The 19,827-nt window shown below is 34.4% G+C and overlaps 1 protein-coding gene across 5 annotated transcripts in view; it reads left to right on the top strand.

Moving 5' to 3' along the window:
• LOC135123038 (apoptosis-stimulating of p53 protein 2) overlaps positions 1-19,827 on the top strand; it is a 223,369-nt gene that overhangs the window by 198,964 nt on the left and 4,578 nt on the right. For 3 of the 5 annotated variants that reach the window (XM_064047560.1, XM_064047539.1, XM_064047568.1), the window contains one exon: positions 12,884-13,157. In XM_064047560.1, the coding sequence (XP_063903630.1) occupies positions 12,884-13,157 (274 nt within the window). Of the gene's footprint in view, positions 1-2,345; positions 6,588-12,883; positions 13,158-19,827 lie in introns of those variants that run through there. The other 2 variants (XM_064047545.1, XM_064047550.1) reach the window with 2 other exon arrangements.

The following is a 19,827-nucleotide window of genomic DNA, read 5'->3' as shown; positions in this document are numbered from 1 at the left end:
AGGAAGTATGTCATTTGCCAAATTCAGTCTTATCTTACCAAGTATTAGCCCCACCCACCCGCCCTTTATTTTCTTACAGGGTATATGATTTGCCAAAATCTGTCTTATCTTAGCACGTACTAACCCCGCCCACCCGCGCTGTTCTCATTCTAACGATTTTATTTCTGTTAAATATAAGATCCACCTTTAATTCTGACTAGATAAAATCAATCAAAGAAATAGAGGGAGGGTGGGTGGGCGGGGTTAATTATATATTCTTTTGTAGAGTGGAAATAGGAACTAATAGAACGTAGGCTGTTAAAGAGAGAAAAAAAAGTTCTAATCTTTTTTTCTTATATTATTTGCTATAACATTTATTTTTTATTCCAGAAGAAAAAAAATGAGAAAACGGGTGGGTGGGTGGGGTTAAGTTTAACTTTTTCTTAGAGTGTCTTTTATAAGCGAACAATAGCTCCGCTCATACACCCCCTCTTCATTCCAGTGATTAGTCTTAACATTGTTCAGTCATTTACTAAAATCAGTCATATCTTAACAAATACTAGCCCCGCCCACCCACCCTCTATTTTCTTGGAGAGTATGTAATTTGCCACAATCAGTCTTTTCTTAGCAAGTACTAGGCCCGCCCACCCGCCCTCTATTTTTTTAGAGAGTATGTCATTTGCCAAATTCAGTCTTATCTTACCAAGTATTAGCCCCACCCACCCGCCCTTTATTTTCTTAGAGGGTATATGATTTGCTAAAATCAGTCTTATCTTAGCACGTACTAACCCCGCCCACCCGCGCTGTTCTCATTCTAACGATTTTATTTCTGTTAAGTATAAGATCCAGATTTAATTCTGACTAGATATTGAATCAATGAAATAGAGGGGGGTGGGTGGGCGGGCTTAATTATATAATCTTTTGTAGAGTGGAAATTGGAACTAATAGAACGTAGACTGTTAAAAAAAAAGCTCTAATCATTTTTCTTATATTACTTGCTATAATATAACATTTATTTTTTATTTCAGAAGAGAAAATGAGAAAACGGGTGGGTGGGTGGGGCTAAGTTTAACTTTTCTTTAGAGAGTCTTTTATAAGCCAGCAATAGCCCCGCCCATCCACCCCCTTTTCATTCCAGTGATTGCTCTTAACATTGCTCAGTCATTTACTAAAATCAGTCTTATCTTAGCAAACACTAGCCCCGCCCACTGTTTTCTTAGAGATTATATTATTTGCCATAATCAGTCTTATCTTAGCAAGTACTAGCTAGCCCCGCCCACCCGCCCCCTATTTTCTTAGAGAGTATATCCTTTGCCACAATCAGTCTTATCTTAGCAAGTATTAGCCCCGCCCACCCGCCCTCTCTTTTCTTAGAGTATATATGATTTGCCACAATTACTCTTATCTTGGCAAGCACTAGCCCCGCCCAACCGCGTTGTTCTCATTCTAACATTTTTATTTCTGTTCAACATAAGATCTACCTTTCATTCTGACTAGATAAAATGAATCAATGAAATAGAGGCGGGGTTGGTGGGCGGGGTTAATTAGATATTCTTTTGTAGAGTGGAAATGGAAACTAATAGAACGTAGGCTATTAAGAAAAGAAAAAAAGCTCTAATCTTTTTTTTTTGTTATATTGCTATAACATTTATTTTTTATTTCAGAAGAAAAAAAAAATGAGAAAACGGGTGGGTGGGTGGGGCCAAGTATAACGTTTTCTTACAGAGTCTTTTATAAGCAAGCAATAGCCCCGCTCACCCACCCCCTCTTCATTGCAGAGATTATTCTTCATACTGTTCAGTCATTTACCAAAATCAGTCTTATCATAACAAATACTAGCCCCGCCCACCCGCCCTCTCTTTTCTTTGAGTGTATATAATTTGCCGCAGTCAGTCTTATCTTAGCAAATATTAGCTTCGCTCACCTGTGCCGTTCTCATTCTGACGATTTTATTTTTGTTGATAAGATCCACCTTTCATTCAAAGCAGGTAAAATGATTCATTGAAATGGAGGAGGGGTGGGTGGGCGGGGTTAGGCTATTAATATGAAAAAAAAACGCCGAGTGTAAAATTTTTGAAAATATACTGTATTTTTTTATTAACTTTCATGTATCCAGAGTAATTACTCCTAATCAACATTATTTTATTAAGTTACTAAATTTAATTTTAATTTTAATTTCTGTGAATTTTCAAAAACTTTTCAAAATTTTTGAACATCTGGAGTTTCACGTTCTCTCATAGCTTGATGGAATCTTATTTACAAAATCGTTCTCGGTATGTTTTCTGTTTGGGATACCGTTCCAAATCTTACAGTCAGTGGTGTGGAGTACCACAAGGGTCGGTCCTCGGACCGCTCCGCTTTAGTAGAACTTTACTACATTTTTTTTTTTAAATCAAAAATGTTACTGACTGCGAAAAATTACGACGCTATACCTAAAAACCTTTAATCTTTATTCCGAAAATTGTTATTACCATAGCTTATTATGGCTCTCACAAGAAACAGTCGTTTTTGAATGTCTATTATAAAATGCGTTGTTTTTTTGTTTTCCAACCACCCTGTATATGTCTCATTTTCTGTGTGCACGCTCGAGGTCGCTCCGCCCCTGTTTTTCTTTTTTCCTGGTAATTTAGATTATGGTTCCATTACGGAAATTACCCCATTTCCCTCCAAAAAATCTCCTAATCGATCAAACAAAAATCGCTGCCGAGATTGGTTTCCATTTATTAAATGCGCGTTCGAGCCTCATCAATATACGTTTGATCCGCGCGGGTTTTTCCATATTGTCCGAGGGTAGAACTGTTTTTCCGAAGGGCGGTCGCGTCGAAAAACGGCATTTTTCATTCGCACGTAAGTAATTTATCGATTTCGAATGTCGGCGTCAAGGTTCGCGGTATTCACTTGTGTTCTTCGTTGTTTTCCGAGGTGAGTGTTTGGAAAACTATTTCGATACGGAGCCGGGAAATGCCGGCTTGAATCAAATGGAAAGGGCGTGTATAGCGAGGGAAATTGGCTGAGGGAGGATGTGCGAAAATTTCGATGATTATGGAAAAATGGGGGGCGCAGGGCGGAAGAATCCGGCGGAATATACTCGTAATGGGGTAAATAAAAATGGATTGTTTATTTTGTGAACGCAGCCGGTTTTGTTTTTGTGGAGTACGAACTTGTAGCATCTGAATTGAAATTTGCTTACAACGTGGAAGATGGAGCTCAGCGGAGCGTTTTAATAAAGAAATAGGTTTTGTTGAATAACGCTATGTGGAAATTGTTTTGCTGAACATGGTGGAAAACCTTGGAAACTGATCGATACACACGACGGATAATGTTTATCGACAGATGTTGTACAATGTGGCAACAAAAATAAAACGCAATTCAAAGTCAAAAACATGGAATATTTGCGGACAAAAAACTGCAACAAAAAAAATCTTCATGAAAACTTCGAGAACATGTACAACGAGTTTCAGAGTCGAAGACTTTGTCTTAGTTCCCGCTGATTACTTTTTCATATCTTAGGGTTCATACTAATTCTTCCACTCCCGTGCGCTCATCTATATTTTCAGGCCGGTATTTGCGTTTTTTGTTTTTTCGCCCATCCTCATTACTTTTCTGTACAACGGAAAAAAATTTTCCTGTCAGTATTTGTTTACAAAAAACAACTTTTTCAGCGTTACTCATAGCAACGTTGAAGCCTGTGGGGCCAAGGACATTTTTCAGTCATTTTGTTAATACAGCACTTTTTCACCCTCTTTTCATTTACTTAATTTGCATCTCTCAATTTTCAAAAAAACCCAAAATTTATCATAAGTGAAAATCTTCCTACCGTGGGCTTTCGTTCGTGAAACAAAACCCCTTGTGTAAATGAATTATGTTTGACATTTTCAAGTAACAAATACCAAACCAATTACATAATTTTTTCAGTTATTAAACACACACAGTGGGCGGCCTCACAAAAAAACCTCCAACTGCTTTTAACTTCTGTTTACTCCTACCAAACAGAATGTTTTAAAACCCCTGACTTCTGACATCTTCCCCCGCCCGCCCCCCACTTAATTAAATCCACCCCTGCCTTTACAAATTCATCTATTTATGTTTACATACAATTACGTTGGAACCCACCCGCAAATGAAATTCGCATGAATTTTATGGAAGTCCGCAACTAACCCACCACGTAATATTTTTCATTGCTTGTTTTTATTTACCCCCTTGGAAAAAATATCACGTATTAACGTCGATGTAAAAGATCATTGCCACCGCTCGACTCATAAACTCATCGCGAATTAAAAGCGAAACGTCTTGGCCGTAAAAGACCAACGTTACGAGTCACGTGACTTAAATAGCACGCGCTTGTTCCTGACGGTTTTTTTGCAAACAATGGTTAAATTTTCACGACGTCTCCGAGGGTGAATGGCTTTTGTTCCGCGGTGATTTTTTCCAGGAAGAGTGGATCTTCGCGCGTTAATTAATGACACGAACCAGACTAATAATCTCCCGGTATATACCTTTTCCAGGATCATTAATTACCCAACAACTTTCTCGTGATAGATTCGAGCCGGGTCATTTATTATTGCTGCAAGTTCTAATTTTATTTTGTGGAAATTTTTAACTAGGTGCTAAACTCGCCGAATTATGGTTCTGGGACAACGTAATTTATAGTTTCGTGTATTCAGGGGAGAGTAGTGACCCTTTTAAGACGCCCTTGGGCCCTATCACGCATGGAAATTGAATCGCCATAAATATCGCAAGTGGGTTAATTAGGAAGCGCGGGGAGCAGTATTTTTGTCGATTGACGGTGAAAACTCGTACGGATTTTTATTTTTTTTATTTCATTATAATCTCAACGCTAAATTCTTTTGACGGCTTTCGTACGTCGTAAAAGGGAGCTGAAAGCTTTTTTCAGAAAGGGTGGGTATTGGATAACATGCCTCACGCAATGTAAATGTTAAATGTTTTGTCTTCATCCTACAACAATTTTAGAAGGTTCTAGGGCATGAACTCTCGTACATATTGATTAATTTTACCAACAATTTAGCATAACATCGGGGTGTCATTTATAAAGCGCTGAAATAACGAGGGACTCCCGTTGGAGCCTGGTTGGAATAATAGAGAAAAAATTGATTTAAAAGTTCGAAATTTCCACTTTGTAAATTTTTAAAATTCGTCGACCGCTAACCCTTGTAGCGCCCATTCTGCCCCGTCCCGTTTTTCCTTCCTCTCGAAAATGCCAATCACTCGACACAAAAGCGACCGCCCCAAGACCGAATTTCTAAAAATAACTGCCCCATATATCATCCCATTTGCAATGTAAAACACTCCGATATTTTCAAAGAAAGCTCCCGATCCGAGGCAACGTATCGCGTTATTGTAGCCCGTCTGAAAAAAACGATTTCCGTACGCCGCCATCTTGCCACATGCCCGTAAGGCAATTGTAACGTCTTTTAATACCGGCGAAAAGATAAAGTGCGGCTTTTCCGCGGCCCAAACGACGTTATTAAATTGAATAGCGGGGATTAATCAAGCCGGAAAAGTTTAAAATAAACAAAATCGCGCGCGCCGGAAAATCTACATATGCAAATCTAATTAGCATTTATTTTAATTTCGGACGAGGAACATTAGGTCGGATTTGGATTTTATTATTCGGCGAGCGGGATTAGGGATGTTTGGTTTCCATTTGGATTCTTTGTTAGGTAGGCAGCCATTTATACGACTAGCGCGGAAAGGAGCTTAGCCCCGAGGGTAATAGTTTTCGCTTCTGACGACATAAATTTGATATGACGTGAGTCGAGGACAAAAGTTTCGGCGGTCTGCGGAGACGGGACCGAGAGTAAATCTCGTGGATTTAAAGGGACGATTGGGTTATTACACGCAACTTTCTTGTCTCGAAAATGAACATCAGGTGTTGCGTGACACGACAAAGCACAACTTATTTTCGGTAAAGTTCGTGGGAAGTTCACAGGTGGTTTCCCCGCTACGTAGATTTGTCCCCGGAAAAACCGTCCACTTGTAGAACACCACGTCGCGACCACCACTGTCCTTCTCCATTCATTAAAAGACCAAACACTTAAAAAAAAAAAAAAAACGAAAACAGCTAAAATTGTGCGTATTTAAGACGAAAACCTTCGCTTTCCACGATTAGCCTCACCCATCTTAATTATAAATTTTTCCGTCTCCCTAAATCGCTTAAAGTATTCATTTGTGGCGGCTGCAGCACGGCGCCGCTCCCCGCCGCCGTCACCTAACCGCCAAAACAAAATCCAACAGGTGTTTGTCGGGCCTTTATCAGTGCATGCCCATAAATCCCGCGTCGTCTTGATGAAGGGACTGGCCGATAAAAAATGCTAGCGTGCGTCTGCCAGCCGGCCGATCCGGGCATATTCCGGCGGTCTCCGGTACCCCTGGGCGCGCCGCCCCTCAAAATCACCAAAGCCCTGCCCGGAAGAACCGTCAGACTAACGACTCCGGTCATCACCGACCCGCCGAAGAGCGCCACGGAAGACAGCAACGACAAGATGAAGACGAAACACAAAAAATGCAAAAGGCAGAGCGACAAAGACAAATGTAGTGAGAACGGGGACGGCGGCAAGGAGAAGAGGAAAACGGGCGAGTTCGAGAAGGTAGAGGTCGATGTGTAGCCGTTTCGTTGTGTTTTTTTTTACCGAAAAATTGGTTTCAATTGGTTATAACCAATAAATTCCAATTGAAACCATTTTAGTTGTTTAATTGGATTCGGATGGTTATAACCAAGACGTGCCAACACAATCCAATCAATTGGTATCCGTGAAAATTCGGATAAATACCCACTGGACGCCATTATTGCCCATTTACTTAAACGATTTCGTCTCAGAATGCCGTTCGTATTGGTTCCGATGGGGATTGTATTGGGAACTTCTCTCTATTTAGTTATCACGTGACCGCCGTGCCGCAATTATCTAATTATCCCGTGCGGTAATTCGATAATTATAAGCGGCTCGCGTGAAATGAGCGTTATTATCGCTTGTTTCAATTAAAATCGGTCGCTTCTCGAGGAGTTTTTCCGTTTTCCGAATCGCACCTTCGCCATGTGGGCGCGCCGACTCCACCCTCGCAAGAATAAACCTCCTAAATTCATTAATCTTCGCCGTCCGACATATCAAATTACTGTCGCGCAATTTTTAACTTTGTAACTCGCGCTTTCCGCCTTTTAATGGATTGTTATGTGTTGCATTTAACTTTTCTCTCTGAAAAAGCGAGTTTCCCCAAAAACTACTCCCCCGAAGCGATACTTTCCGGACTTGGACGTTTTATTTCGAGTCCGGGACCCTAAGTGAATTGTCGCCGGAGTTCGCCCACATTTTATTCCTGCGGCAGCAGGAAAACAATAAAAGAATTTATGTTGTATGACGGCGTTGCGACGGTACATGAGCGACAAGTGGCGGAGTTTTACGCTTTTTACCCAATTCATAAATTGCATTAGTCGGCTTCGGAACGCCGTTACCCTACCCGAAAAATTTCATTTTATGACTTACGAACCTACTTGAGTACGAAAAGTACGACGGCGTTTTATTAAGATAACCCCGTACCATTGTTTAAGTATATTATAGTTGGACAACCTAATACAAATTTTACTTCGCCTAAATAGTGAGCTTTAGGACAAGGAATCCAAGGGGCGTGGGACAAATTTTTCGTCAACGCGCATTTTCACTACAGTGAGCCAACGTATTAGATTTATTTTACTCTACATCAGATGGCGCCATCAAACATTAGCAAAGGCAAACACCCTTCACTCTGCTCTTATACGAGGAGTTATCCATAAATCCATAATTAACATTGTTCCGTAAACAGTAATGTGTATAAACATATATGTACAAAATATGAAAATATACTTGACATAAAAAATATGAAGCAACGCGTTGTAACGTGATATGAAAGAATTGTATTTAAATGAATTTGACGCCTATTTTTATTTGACTATATCTGAAGACTGGCAGAAACTTACCAAGGGTTTTTAAACTGGTATAATTGTTTAGTTTTACAAGATTAAAGTAAAATTTAGATTCGTGGTGTTACAAAAATATTAACACAAAATGAAAATATATATTCAAAGTAAATAACAGAATGACATAAACTTTCGGCGTTGACATTACAAATAATTACAAGACAGAAAAAAAGGCATTAAGAACTTCAGAGACATGTTTGTAATTTCGAGTTGTTAAAGGCTGCTTTGAAGACTGTTTTTTTCTATGAAAAACAATTGCTGTTATCCGGCGTTTTGGTAGATTTTGTTCAAAAAATACGAGATAACTAATTGATTCTTGAACTAGTTCTTCTAAAATTTAAAATGGATACGCCGTTCTGCTGTAATAAATTCTAGAATAAGGTCAAAATCACACTAATATTACATCTGATTTTGTTAACCACATGAATATAATTTACATTAAAATAAGTTATAGACATTGTTTGAAATGTTTATTATATTTCGAAAACACGATAAAATAAATAAATAAATAAATAAAATGTGCATCCGTGTCGAGTTTTCACCTTTGACATCAAGATTTTTGGAAAAAAATCAACATTTTCCGATTTATAATGCTATTTAAATTTTAAAAAGTAGCATAGTCCTGATTTATAAATACGCTATTGAGATTTTTCGGCTTGTCGATTTCTCGATTTTTCAACTTTAAATCTCTCAATTTTTCAATATTTCAATTTTGGGTTTCTCCGATTCTTCCATTCTTCAAATTTTCTATTTCTCGATTTTTTTATTTTTCGATTTCTCAATCTTTCGATGTTGCAATGATACGATTTCTCAATTTTTGTCCTCTTCAATTTTACGGTTTTTAAATATTTCGATTTTTCAAATTTTCACGTTTCTAAATTTTCAGTTTGCCGATTTCTAAAGTATTTTTTTTTTATTTGCCCATTTCTGGACTTCCTAAAGTTTCGATTTTTCACACCTTCAATTCTTCAATTTTTTAAGATTACGATTTTTCGATTTTGCTGTTTTAGATTTTCGATTTCTCAATTTTCCAATTTTGTAATTTCTCAATTTTTTGAATATTTCTTTCAGTTATGAGATTTTTCAATATTTCAATTTTTCGACTTTTCGATTTTTGAATTGATGGATTTTTTTTGATTTCTCGATTTTTTACATTTTGGATTTTCAATTTATTGTAAACTTTAGATTTTTCAATTCTGCGACTGTTTAATGTTTCGATTTCTCAATTTTTCAACTTTTCGATGTTTTAATATTTCATTTTTTAAAATTCTAGGTTTTTCGATATCTCGAGTTTTCAATTCTTCTATATTTCAATTTTTCGATTTTTTTAATTTTAATTTTCGATTTTCCAGTTTTTCTTTTTTAAAATTTTTCGATGATTCAATTTTTTTAATTTCTCAATTTATCGAATTCAGATGTTTCGTGGTTTTGATTGTTCAATTTCTCAATTTTTCAATTTTTAACTTTCCTTTTCGGCTTCCAACTCCTCAATTTCTCGATCCTCCAATTTTTCGATTTCTCAAAGTCTCAGTTTTTGAATTTTTCGATGTTTAGATTTTTGGATTTCTCGGTTTTTCGATTTTTGTCTTTTGAGCTTTTCAATTTCTGGATTTTCCAATTTTTCAATGTCCCGATTTTTCAATTTTTCAAATTGAATTGGATTTCTCGATTTTTGAATTTTCAGTTCTTCAGTATTTAAATTTTTCAATTTTTCAAATTTTTGCGTTAAATTTTCAGTTTTCTGATTTCTCAATTAATTTATTTTTGATTTTCCCGTTTCTCAAAGTTTCGATTTTTCAGTTCTTCAATTCTTCGATTTTTCGACTTCGCTTTATTGGTTTTTAGATTTCTCAATTTTTGGATATTTCTTTCAGTTTTGATATTTTTCAATACTTCGATTCTTTGATTTTTCGACTTCTAGATTTTTCTATTTTTTATTTTTGGATTTTCAGTTTTTCGTTTTTTATACTTTAGATTTTTCAATTTTCCGATTGTTTTATATTTCAATTTCTCAATTTTTCAACTTTTCCATATTTTAATTTTTAAATTTCTAGATTTTTCGGTTTCTCGAGTTTCCACTTCTATATTTTAATTCTTCAAATTTTCGAATTTTTTAATTTTTTGGGATCTCAATTTATTGAGATTCGGATGTTTCGATGTTTTGATTATACAATCTCTCGCTTTATCAATTTTTCCATATTTAAGTTTTCGATTTTGCCCTATTTCGGTTTCTCAATTTTTCAATTTTTCGATTTCTCGGTTGTTCGACTCTTCGATTTTTTTGTCTTTTGATTTTTCAATTTCTCGATGTCTCAATTTTTGAATTTTACAATGTTTCGATTTTTCGATTTGTTGGTTTTTCGATTTTTTGCTCCTCAGTTTCTCGATTTTTCGATGTTTCGATTTTTGAATTTATCCGATATTTCAATTTTCCAATTTTTTAAATTTTCGACTTCTCGATTCGTTGATTTTTCAGTTTTTCGATTTTTAAATTTTAGATTTTCGAATTTTTATTTTTTTGAATTTGTGATGTTTGGATTTCTCCATTTTTCAGTTTTAGGATATTTTAACTTTTCAATGTTTTAAATAATAGATTTTTCGATTTTTCAGTTCTTAATATTTTTTTATTTTTCAAATTTGGCGTTTCTGAATATCTAGTTTTCGAAATTTTCAATTAATCTATTTTTTAATATTCCCGTTTCTCCACTTCCTAAAGTTTCGATTTTTCAATTCTTCAGTTCTTCAATTTTTCGATTATTCAGGTTTTTGATTTTTCAATTTTTAGATTTTTTAAGTTTGCGATTTTTCGACTCTGCTTTTTTGACTTTTCTGTTTCTCAATTTTTTAATTTCCTAATTTTTGGATATTTCGTTCAATTTTGTGATTTTTCAGTTTTTCGACTTCTCAATTTTAACTTTTCAATTTTTAAATTATTAATTTTTTTCTATTTTTTGAGTTTTCAGTTCTTCTATATTTCAATTTTTCAATTTTCGGAATTTTTAAATTTTCGATTGTCCAGTTTTTTTTTTTCGATTTTCCAATTTTCGATGTTTCGGTTTTTGAATTAACCGACTGTTCAATTTCTCGATTTTTAAATTTTAGATTTTCCAATTTTCCCATATTTGAATTTTCCAATGTTTTAAATTTTCGATTATATATTTAAATGGTGGTAAATAATTTGTGATAAAATGCATTTTAGTTTCAAAGATAATATGTATTTAATGATTTGACTACTGTTAATAAAAAAAAATACGTAAGATGTTCATATTGAATTAATTTGGTGTTCATAGTGTGATGATAACCCATAGTTATTCTGGAGGCAAATTAAATGACTTGTTACTTATTAATTAAAGTGGTGGTCGTTTAATTTCGTGCCTTTAAAGTGGACGAAGGGACGCATATTTGTTAACCATGCAGTTTATGGATAATATACCGCGATAATATTAAATTTTTATTACCTTAACCTTTATTTGTTTTTGTACAAATATACGTGCTACCACACACATGAAACAGGTATGCACTACATATACATAGATTACATATATGTAAAGTCTTCAACACGCACGTTTGCTTATTTTGTGACTGCTCCCCGTACAACGTACTGATTAATACGTCCGTTTACTACCTTATCGACATCACGTGCTTACAGACTATTTTTACTTCATAGTGAAGCGAGTGAGATGTAAAATGTATATTCATTCTTTTCTACATGGGAAAGTGATTGTCCGTATAGGTTGTCCAACTATAATATACTTAAACAATGCCCGTACTGAGAATCAATGCAGACCGTCTGAAAACCACTTTTTCGTATTTTGCATACTAATAAAATTTTATGGTCTGTTAGTGGCGTTTAGGGCAACAATGCTCGAACAATGTCCCTGACAAAGATCCTCGTCAGTCTGGCAAATGACGCTTGCCGCCTTAAAATTTACATAAACATCAGGGTTGTATTCAGGAAAATAGTAGTCCTCGCTGAACACAATAATTTCATAACGATGAAAGTCAACTACGCACCAGATACTCGTAATACAATGAAGTTAATATTCTAGCGTTGTAGTTCACGACCCTTACATATATATCAGTTAAATTCGTTACGGCCCTGTTCACGGTTGGCCAACCGCCAAGTCCGCCGAGGGTCTATAATTTGTGGTTTTCCGAATTAGACCCCAAGCTTTGCAACTTTTAGCTTGTAAAATTTTATTACAATACAAAAATAGTGTCCTTAAAACAAATCTTCCGCGTTATCAGTTTTTTGTCGTACGACTGGAAATGTATTCCGTTTTCAATTCGTGCATCCCCATCATGTTTTCCGGACGAGTTCCGGGCTTAGATATTCCGGGTTGTTGTGGCGAGTTATTTTTATTGGGGTTATTTAGACGTTGAGACGACGAAGGATACGAATGTGTGATGACGCAGGAGATGCGCCGGCTGAATCGTGATTTTTTCCTTTCTCTTGGAGTTCGAGACGCCGCCGCCGCCGTTTTAAAATTCCGGCCTGGCCGGAATTTGATGCATACTGACAACGCAAAGGGGAGTGTAATGAAATTTTATTATTTGGAACGATCTTTATTGCTCCGAGAAAAACGGTCTACAAGCAATTTAATTTTCTGTGTTATCGAAATTGAGCTGTTCGGGACGGCGGGATGTCATACGCGCTGTATTTTTTTCGGGAATGGGAGTCGAACGGAATGGCGGAGACGAGATGGTCCGCGGCCGGGGGCGGCGTGTGTGCTCATACGTGCGCAACGTTAGCCTTGATATCTTTTACCAAAAATAATAAAACGTCACATGAATATTTAAATCGCCCTTTCATGTTTTGCGCTTCGGTACTGGCTTTGCTTGGAGAAATAACATGAGAATGAGGTGTGGAACAATCGGAAATTTGTTCAAAACGAAAAAGTTTGTTAGTTTTCTTATTGTTTTTTTGAATTTCAGTTACCGGACGGTGTGCAGTTGACTTTAAGCGAACTGCGCGAGATGGCCTGCAGACAACAGGCCCAGATCGACTCGCAGCACCAGCTGCTAGCGGCGAAGGAACAAAGATTGAGGTACCTGAAGGAGCAGGAGGCGCGCCAGCAGCGCGTCCAGGCCGAGAGCGAGCGCCTGAGGCGACTACGGGACAGGGTAGACGCTCAGGAGCTCAAACTCAGGAAGCTGCGGGCGCTCAGAGGACAAGTGGACCACCAAAAACAAAACAATATATCTCTCAGTGAGTATTGCCGATTTTTCCTCTATGATTGATCCGGAAGAATCGCGTCGCTCGATTTATCAGCATTATTGCCTGCGCCATTAATCATCCTTTCCATCGAAATAAATGGCGAAACAATGGTGATTTGTGACGAGGAATAACGCGGATTTATAGAGTGTAGAGAGTATTTTCGCAAGCGAATCGACAGCGGACTAACAATGGGCTTAAGTTTTATATTTATTCATTTAATTAGGGCGTAATCGGATTTGTGCAGCTGCAAACGGGTTTAAACGGGCGTGTTTGCAAGTCGGAAAAAAGGTGTCATGGAGAGTAATAAAATATTATCGATGTACCTAGCCCGGCGCCCCCGCCAAACGTAATTAATTATTGCGACTCCTCGATCCCTTTCTCTTTCGGTCCAAAGTTCGCGTTCATCGTCGAATTAAATTCAACAAGCGGCTCTCTTCATTTAATTAAATTTTGGGATTTATCTGTAATCTTATAGTACAGTGAATGTTTGATTGTTCGCACGGTATCAATTATTCATCGAAGTTGATCGAGTTAATTTCTTCATTAAAATGGAATTGGAGAGCGAAGTTTTGATGGCGTCGGGAAGCTAAAGAAAACTTTCAATTAGGGAACTGTGGGCGGAAGTCGCCAGAAATTTCAAATTTTGAGGGCTCTCTGTAATGGGGAAGGAAGCGTCCCCTAAAAAATAAAACGAATTCGGAACGATAATTTTCAATAACTTTGTTTACATCCAAATGCATCAATCTTGATTTTTGTGCAAACGTTGTTATTTCGGATACAAATGTGTCCAGCGCAACATAGATCCTCGTGAACGTTGAAATTCTGGATCGAGAGAAATCCCCATTTGAAAAATTACGAGAATTGAACATTATTTCAACAATAACTTGTTATGATATAGCTTGGCCATAAAGAAATGTCATAAAATTGGCATTATGTTACAAAACCCACCTGCTACTTGTCGCACTTGAGCCGTTTCCAGATAAACTACTTGCGGTTTGCCGTTCGCGGTGGACACCTTCGACTCATTCTCCTCCTTCCGCTAGCATGCGAACACTCATTCTTCCGTTTCTTGTACGATAAAGATAATCCACTATTATGAATAACAGAATGCACCGCATGAGAACCACCTTCATTATATAGAATTTTCCTTCTTACATTTGTAGATGGTAATATACCAAACAAAACTTGTATGATTTTCCTCACCAGCAATGGAATGACGTTATTTTCGACTTTTCAATAGTAAGTGTTGTCTAAATTGCATAAAAAATTTCGTATGTCTCAATTTTTCGATTTTTTTATTTCCTAATTTTTCGATATTTCGGTTTTGGATTTTTCAGTTTGTTGATTCTTCAATTTTCAATTGTTCAATGTTCAAATTTTTGATATTTTGGTTTTTTGATTGTTCAATTTTTCGGTTTCTCAATTTTACCGATACGGTTATTGAATTTTTTGGTTCCTTAATTTCTCGATTTGTAAATTCTTCAATTTTTCGTTTTAGGATTTCCATTAATTGATTTTACAATTTTCGTTTTTTCAATTTTTGGATTTTTCAGTTTCTGTATTTGAATTCTCACCTTTTTGATATAAAATTTTTCCGTTTTTGATTTTAAGGTTTTGAATTTATAATTTTTCAATTTTTCGTTTCTCCAGTAGTTTGGTTTTTGACGATTGACGATTGTTCGATTTTAAAATTTTCAGTTTTTCGGATTATTATTAAAGTTTTTGAAATTGTCGGGTCTCTAATTTTTTGATTCCCCAATTTTTCCATTTTTCAAATATTCTATTTTTCGATTTCTCGTCATTTTGATTGTTCTATTCAGATTTTTCGAATTCTCAACTTTTCGATTTGTTGATTTTTAAATTTTCCAATTTCTCAATTTTCGATGTTTCCAATTTCCAATTCTACAAAACATTGTAACAGATTTTAAGAAATAACCCTCTTTCGAATTTACACTTTTTCTTTTTTTCATTTTGATTTTTCAATTTTACAATTTTGCAATTTTTCCATTTTTTTTGTTTTCATAAGTTACTTCCGGCTTCATTTCTTAGATAACTAAAACCGTTTTTCAAGAAATATCCCAATTCTAAAAAAATTCAAAAAATTCTAATTTCATTCCGACTTTTTGATTTTTCGTTATTCCAGTTTTGGGATTTTTCAGTTTGTTGATTCTTCAATTTTCACTTGTTCAATTTTTGAATGTCTAATTTTTCTATATTTCGGTTATTTCATTCTTCAATTTTTCGATTTTTCAAAATTTCAATGTTTTGATTTTTGAATTTTTCGGTTTCTCAACTTTTCGATATTTAAATTTAAGGGTTATTCAATTTTTTGGCCCTTTAATATCTCGATTTTTAAATTTTTCAATTTTTTGTTGTTTCAATTTTTAAATTTTTCAATTATTCCAGTTTTTAAATTGAAAACGATTGTTGAGTTTATCAATTTGTCAATTTTCCAGTTCGTCTCTTTTCGTTTTATGACCTCCATTTGTAGAATTGAAAATGTTTCGTTTTTTCAATTTTCAGATTTTTCAATTTCTGTTTTGGAATTCTACCTTCTTCGATGTAAATCTTTTCCGTTTTTGATTTTAAATTTTTGAATTTATAATTTTTCAATTTTTCCTTTCTTCAGTAGTTTGGTTTTACGATTTTTCGATTTTAAAATTTTCAGTTTTTCGGATTAAGCATTATTAGACTTTTTTAAATTGTCGGGTCTTTAAATTTTTTGATTCCCCAATTTTTGCATTTTTCAAATACTTATTCTATTTTTCGATTTCTCGTCTTTTTGATTGTTCTATTCAGATTTTTCGAATTCTCAACTTTTCGATTTGTTGATTTTTAAATTTCCCAATTTCTCAATTTTCGATGTTTCCAATTTCCAATTCTACAAAACATTGTAACAGATTTTAAGAAATAACCCTCTTTCGAATTTACACTTTTTCTTTTTTTCATTTTGATTTTTCAATTTAACAATTTTGCAATTTTTCCATTTTTTTTTGTTTCCATAAGTTACTTCCGGCTTCATTTATTAGATAACTAAAACCGTTTTTCAAAAAATATCCCAATTCTAAAAAAATTCAAAAAATTCTAATTTCATTCCGACTTTTTGATTTTTCGTTATTCCAGTTTTGGGATTTTTCAGTTTGTTGATTCTTCAATTTTCACTTGTTCAATTTTTGAATGTCTAATTTTTCTATATTTCGGTTATTTCATTCTTCAATTTTTCGATTTTTCAAAATTTCAATGTTTTGATTTTTGAATTTTTCGGTTTCTCAACTTTTCGATATTTAAATTTAAGGGTTATTCAATTTTTTGGCCCTTTAATATCTCGATTTTTAAATTTTTCAATTTTTTGTTGTTTCAATTTTTAAATTTTTCAATTATTCCAGTTTTTAAATTGAAAACGATTTTTGAGTTTATCAATTTGTCAATTTTCCAGTTCGTCTCTTTTCGTTTTATGACCTCCATTTGTAGAATTGAAAATGTTTCGTTTTTTCAATTTTCAGATTTTTCAATTTCTGTTTTGGAATTCTACCTTCTTCGATATAAATTTTTTCCGTTTTTGATTTTAAATTTTTCAATTTATAATTTTTCAATTTTTCCTTTCTTCAGTAGTTTGGTTTTACGATTTTTCGATTTTAAAATTTTCAGGTTTTCCGATTAAGCATTATTAGACTTTTTTAAATTGTCGGGTCTTTAAATTTTTTGATTCCCCAATTTTTGCATTTTTCAAATACTTATTCTGTTTTTCGATTTCTCGTCTTTTTGATTGTTCTATTCAGATTTTTCGAATTCTCAACTTTTCGATTTGTTGATTTTTAAATTTCCCAATTTCTCAATTTTCGATGTTTCCAATTTCCAATTCTACAAAACATTGTAACAGATTTTAAGAAATAACCCTCTTTCGAATTTATACTTTTTCTTTTTTTCATTTTGATTTTTCAATTTTACAATTTTGCAATTTTTCCATTTTTTTTGTTTCCATAAGTTACTTCCGGCTTCATTTCTTAGATAACTAAAACCGTTGTTCAAGAATCCCCCACTGAAATATCCCAATTCTAAAAAAATTCAAAAAATTCTAATTTCATTCCGACTTCTTGATTTTTCGTTATTCCAGTTTTGGGATTTTTCAGTTTGTTGATTCTTCAATTTTCACTTGTTCAATTTTTGAATGTCTAATTTTTCTATATTTCGGTTTTTTGATTGTTCAATTTTTCGATTTTTCAAAATTTCAATGTTTTGATTTTTGAATTTTTCGGTTTCTCAACTTTTCGATATTTAAATTTAAGGGTTATTCAATTTTTTGGCTCTTTAATATCTCGATTTTTAAATTTTTGAATTTTTGGCGTGTCTAAATTTTTTGAGTATTTGATTTTGCGAATTCTCAATTTTTTGTTGTTTCAATTTTTAAATTTTTCAATTATTCCAGTTTTTAAATTGAAAACGATTTTTGAGTTTATCAATTTGTCAATTTTCCAGTTCGCCTCTTTTCGTTTTATGACTTCCATTTGTAGAATTGAAAATGTTTCGTTTTTTCAATTTTCAGATTTTTCAATTTCTGTTTTGGAATTCTACCTTCTTCGATATACATTTTTTCCGTTTTTGATTTTAAATTTTTGAATTTATAATTTTTCAATTTTTCCTTTCTTCAGTAGTTTGGTTTTACGATTTTTCGATTTTAAAATTTTCAGTTTTTCGGATTACGCATTATCAGACTTTTTTAAATTGTCGGGTCTTTAAATTTTTTGCTTCCCCAATTTTTGCATTTTTCAAATACTTATTCTATTTTTCGATTTCTCGTCTTTTTTATTGTTCTATTCAGATTTTTCGAATTCTGGATTTATTGATTTTTTACTTTTTAAGTCTTCAGTTTTTAGAATTCTCAACTTTTCGATTTGTTGATTTTTAAATTTCCCAATTTCTCCATTTCTCAATTTTCGATGTTTTCAATTCCCAATTCTACAAAACATTGTAACAGATTTTAAAAAATAACCCTCTTTCGAATTTATACTTTTTCTTGTTTTCATTTTTGATTTTTCAATTTTACAATTTTGCACTTTTTCCATTTTTTTTTTGTTTCCATAAGTTACTTCCGGCCTCATTTCTTTGATAACTAAAACCGTTTTTCAAGAATCGCCCATTGAAATATCCTAATTCTAAAAAATTTCAAAAAATTCTAATTTCATTTCGATTTTTTGATTTTTCGATATTTCAGTTTTGTTGATTCTTCAATTTTCAGTTCAATTTTTGAATGTTTAATTTCCATGTCTTGATTTTTTAATTTTTTGGTTTCTCAACTTTTCGGTATTTGAATTTAACAGTTACTCAATTTTTTGGTTCTTTAATTCCTCGATTTTTAAAGTTTTCAATTTTTAGCGTGTCTAAATTTTTTGAGCACAATTTTTCAATTACCTATTCCATTTTTTAAATTGAAAACGATTTTTGAGTTTATTAATTTGTCAGTTTTTCCGTTCGTTACTTTTCGTTTTATGATGTCCATTTGTCGAATTTAAAATGTTTCGTTTTTTCAATTTGCAGATTTTTCAATTTCTGTTTTGGAATTATCACTTTTTCGATATAAAATTTTTCGTGTTTAAAATTTTCAGTTTTTTCAATTATTAAACATTTTGAAATTGTCGAGTCTTTAATTTTTTGATTCCCCAATTTTTCGATTGTTCTATTCTGTTTTTCGAATTCTCAACTTCTCGATTTGCCGATTTCTCAAGCTCCCAATTTCCTCGAAATCCTTGAGGTTATTATCGCTTTAGTCGCACTTGTAGGGCTGGGTTCTCTGGGTCTTGAAGACGATCCTATTGGTGCCGTGGAAGTTCCAGTTAGTCCAAAACAAATATCCTTTGCTCCGATGGATCAAAGGGATCATCGAGGTCGATTTTTGCAACTTCGATTACTTTGTTCCCGGTGTTGGTCCAGACGTTCCAATCCACTGCTATGCCATCTGACCAAATCAGCGTGCTGTTGACTTACGGATCGCTGGACCTGTTCATGATGGCAACTATTTCTTTTGCCATCCGGAGTGTGTAGCTCATGCATGATTATGATCTTCGACTTTTTCCCATCCGGTACTCTTGTGGATAACATCTTCAGCTTAATCCGTTCAGTAATCTCGTCGGTTTTTCGGTCGACGTCCACCGAAGTCATCAACATCAACGGCAAGATCACACCAGAGATGTAAGGAACATCGAGAAGTATGCCGGATACCGTTTCTGTGTGCTAGTATCAAATAATTGATCGGTCCGTCAGTGTGCTTATTTTTCGGCAAACATGGTACCTAGGTTAGCGGAAGGTACTACTACTAAGATATGACTTGAAATCATCTTTACATATCAAATAAGAACAAGGTTGTCATCTAGAAAAAAGTTTAATAATACAATCACTTGCGATGTTTTCCACATGGCCGCTGCAATCCATCCCTGACCACCGCCATAAAAACGCGCGTCCCATAACCCATAAATAACAAAAGGCGCATCCAACCTCGCTCAAAATTCCAGCAGAGAGAATACAAATTAAACACAGCCCGTCGACTCGGAAAGTAACTAGACGACAAGAAAATAAATTGCGACTCGTCTGAGACGGATTATTGAAGCGACTGCTGTGTCAAGAAGATAGTACATAGTAAGAAAATGAAAAACTACCGAAACATCAC

The sequence above is a fragment of the Zophobas morio genome, unplaced genomic scaffold (assembly GCF_036711695.1).
Source record: "Zophobas morio isolate AGI-343-1 ecotype UQ-CSIRO unplaced genomic scaffold, CSIRO_AGI_Zmor_V1 ptg000002l, whole genome shotgun sequence".
Taxonomy (NCBI): Eukaryota; Metazoa; Arthropoda; class Insecta; order Coleoptera; family Tenebrionidae; genus Zophobas; species Zophobas morio.
The sequence above is the reverse complement of the archived record's forward strand: the minus strand, read 5'-3'. Positions and strand labels throughout refer to the sequence as shown.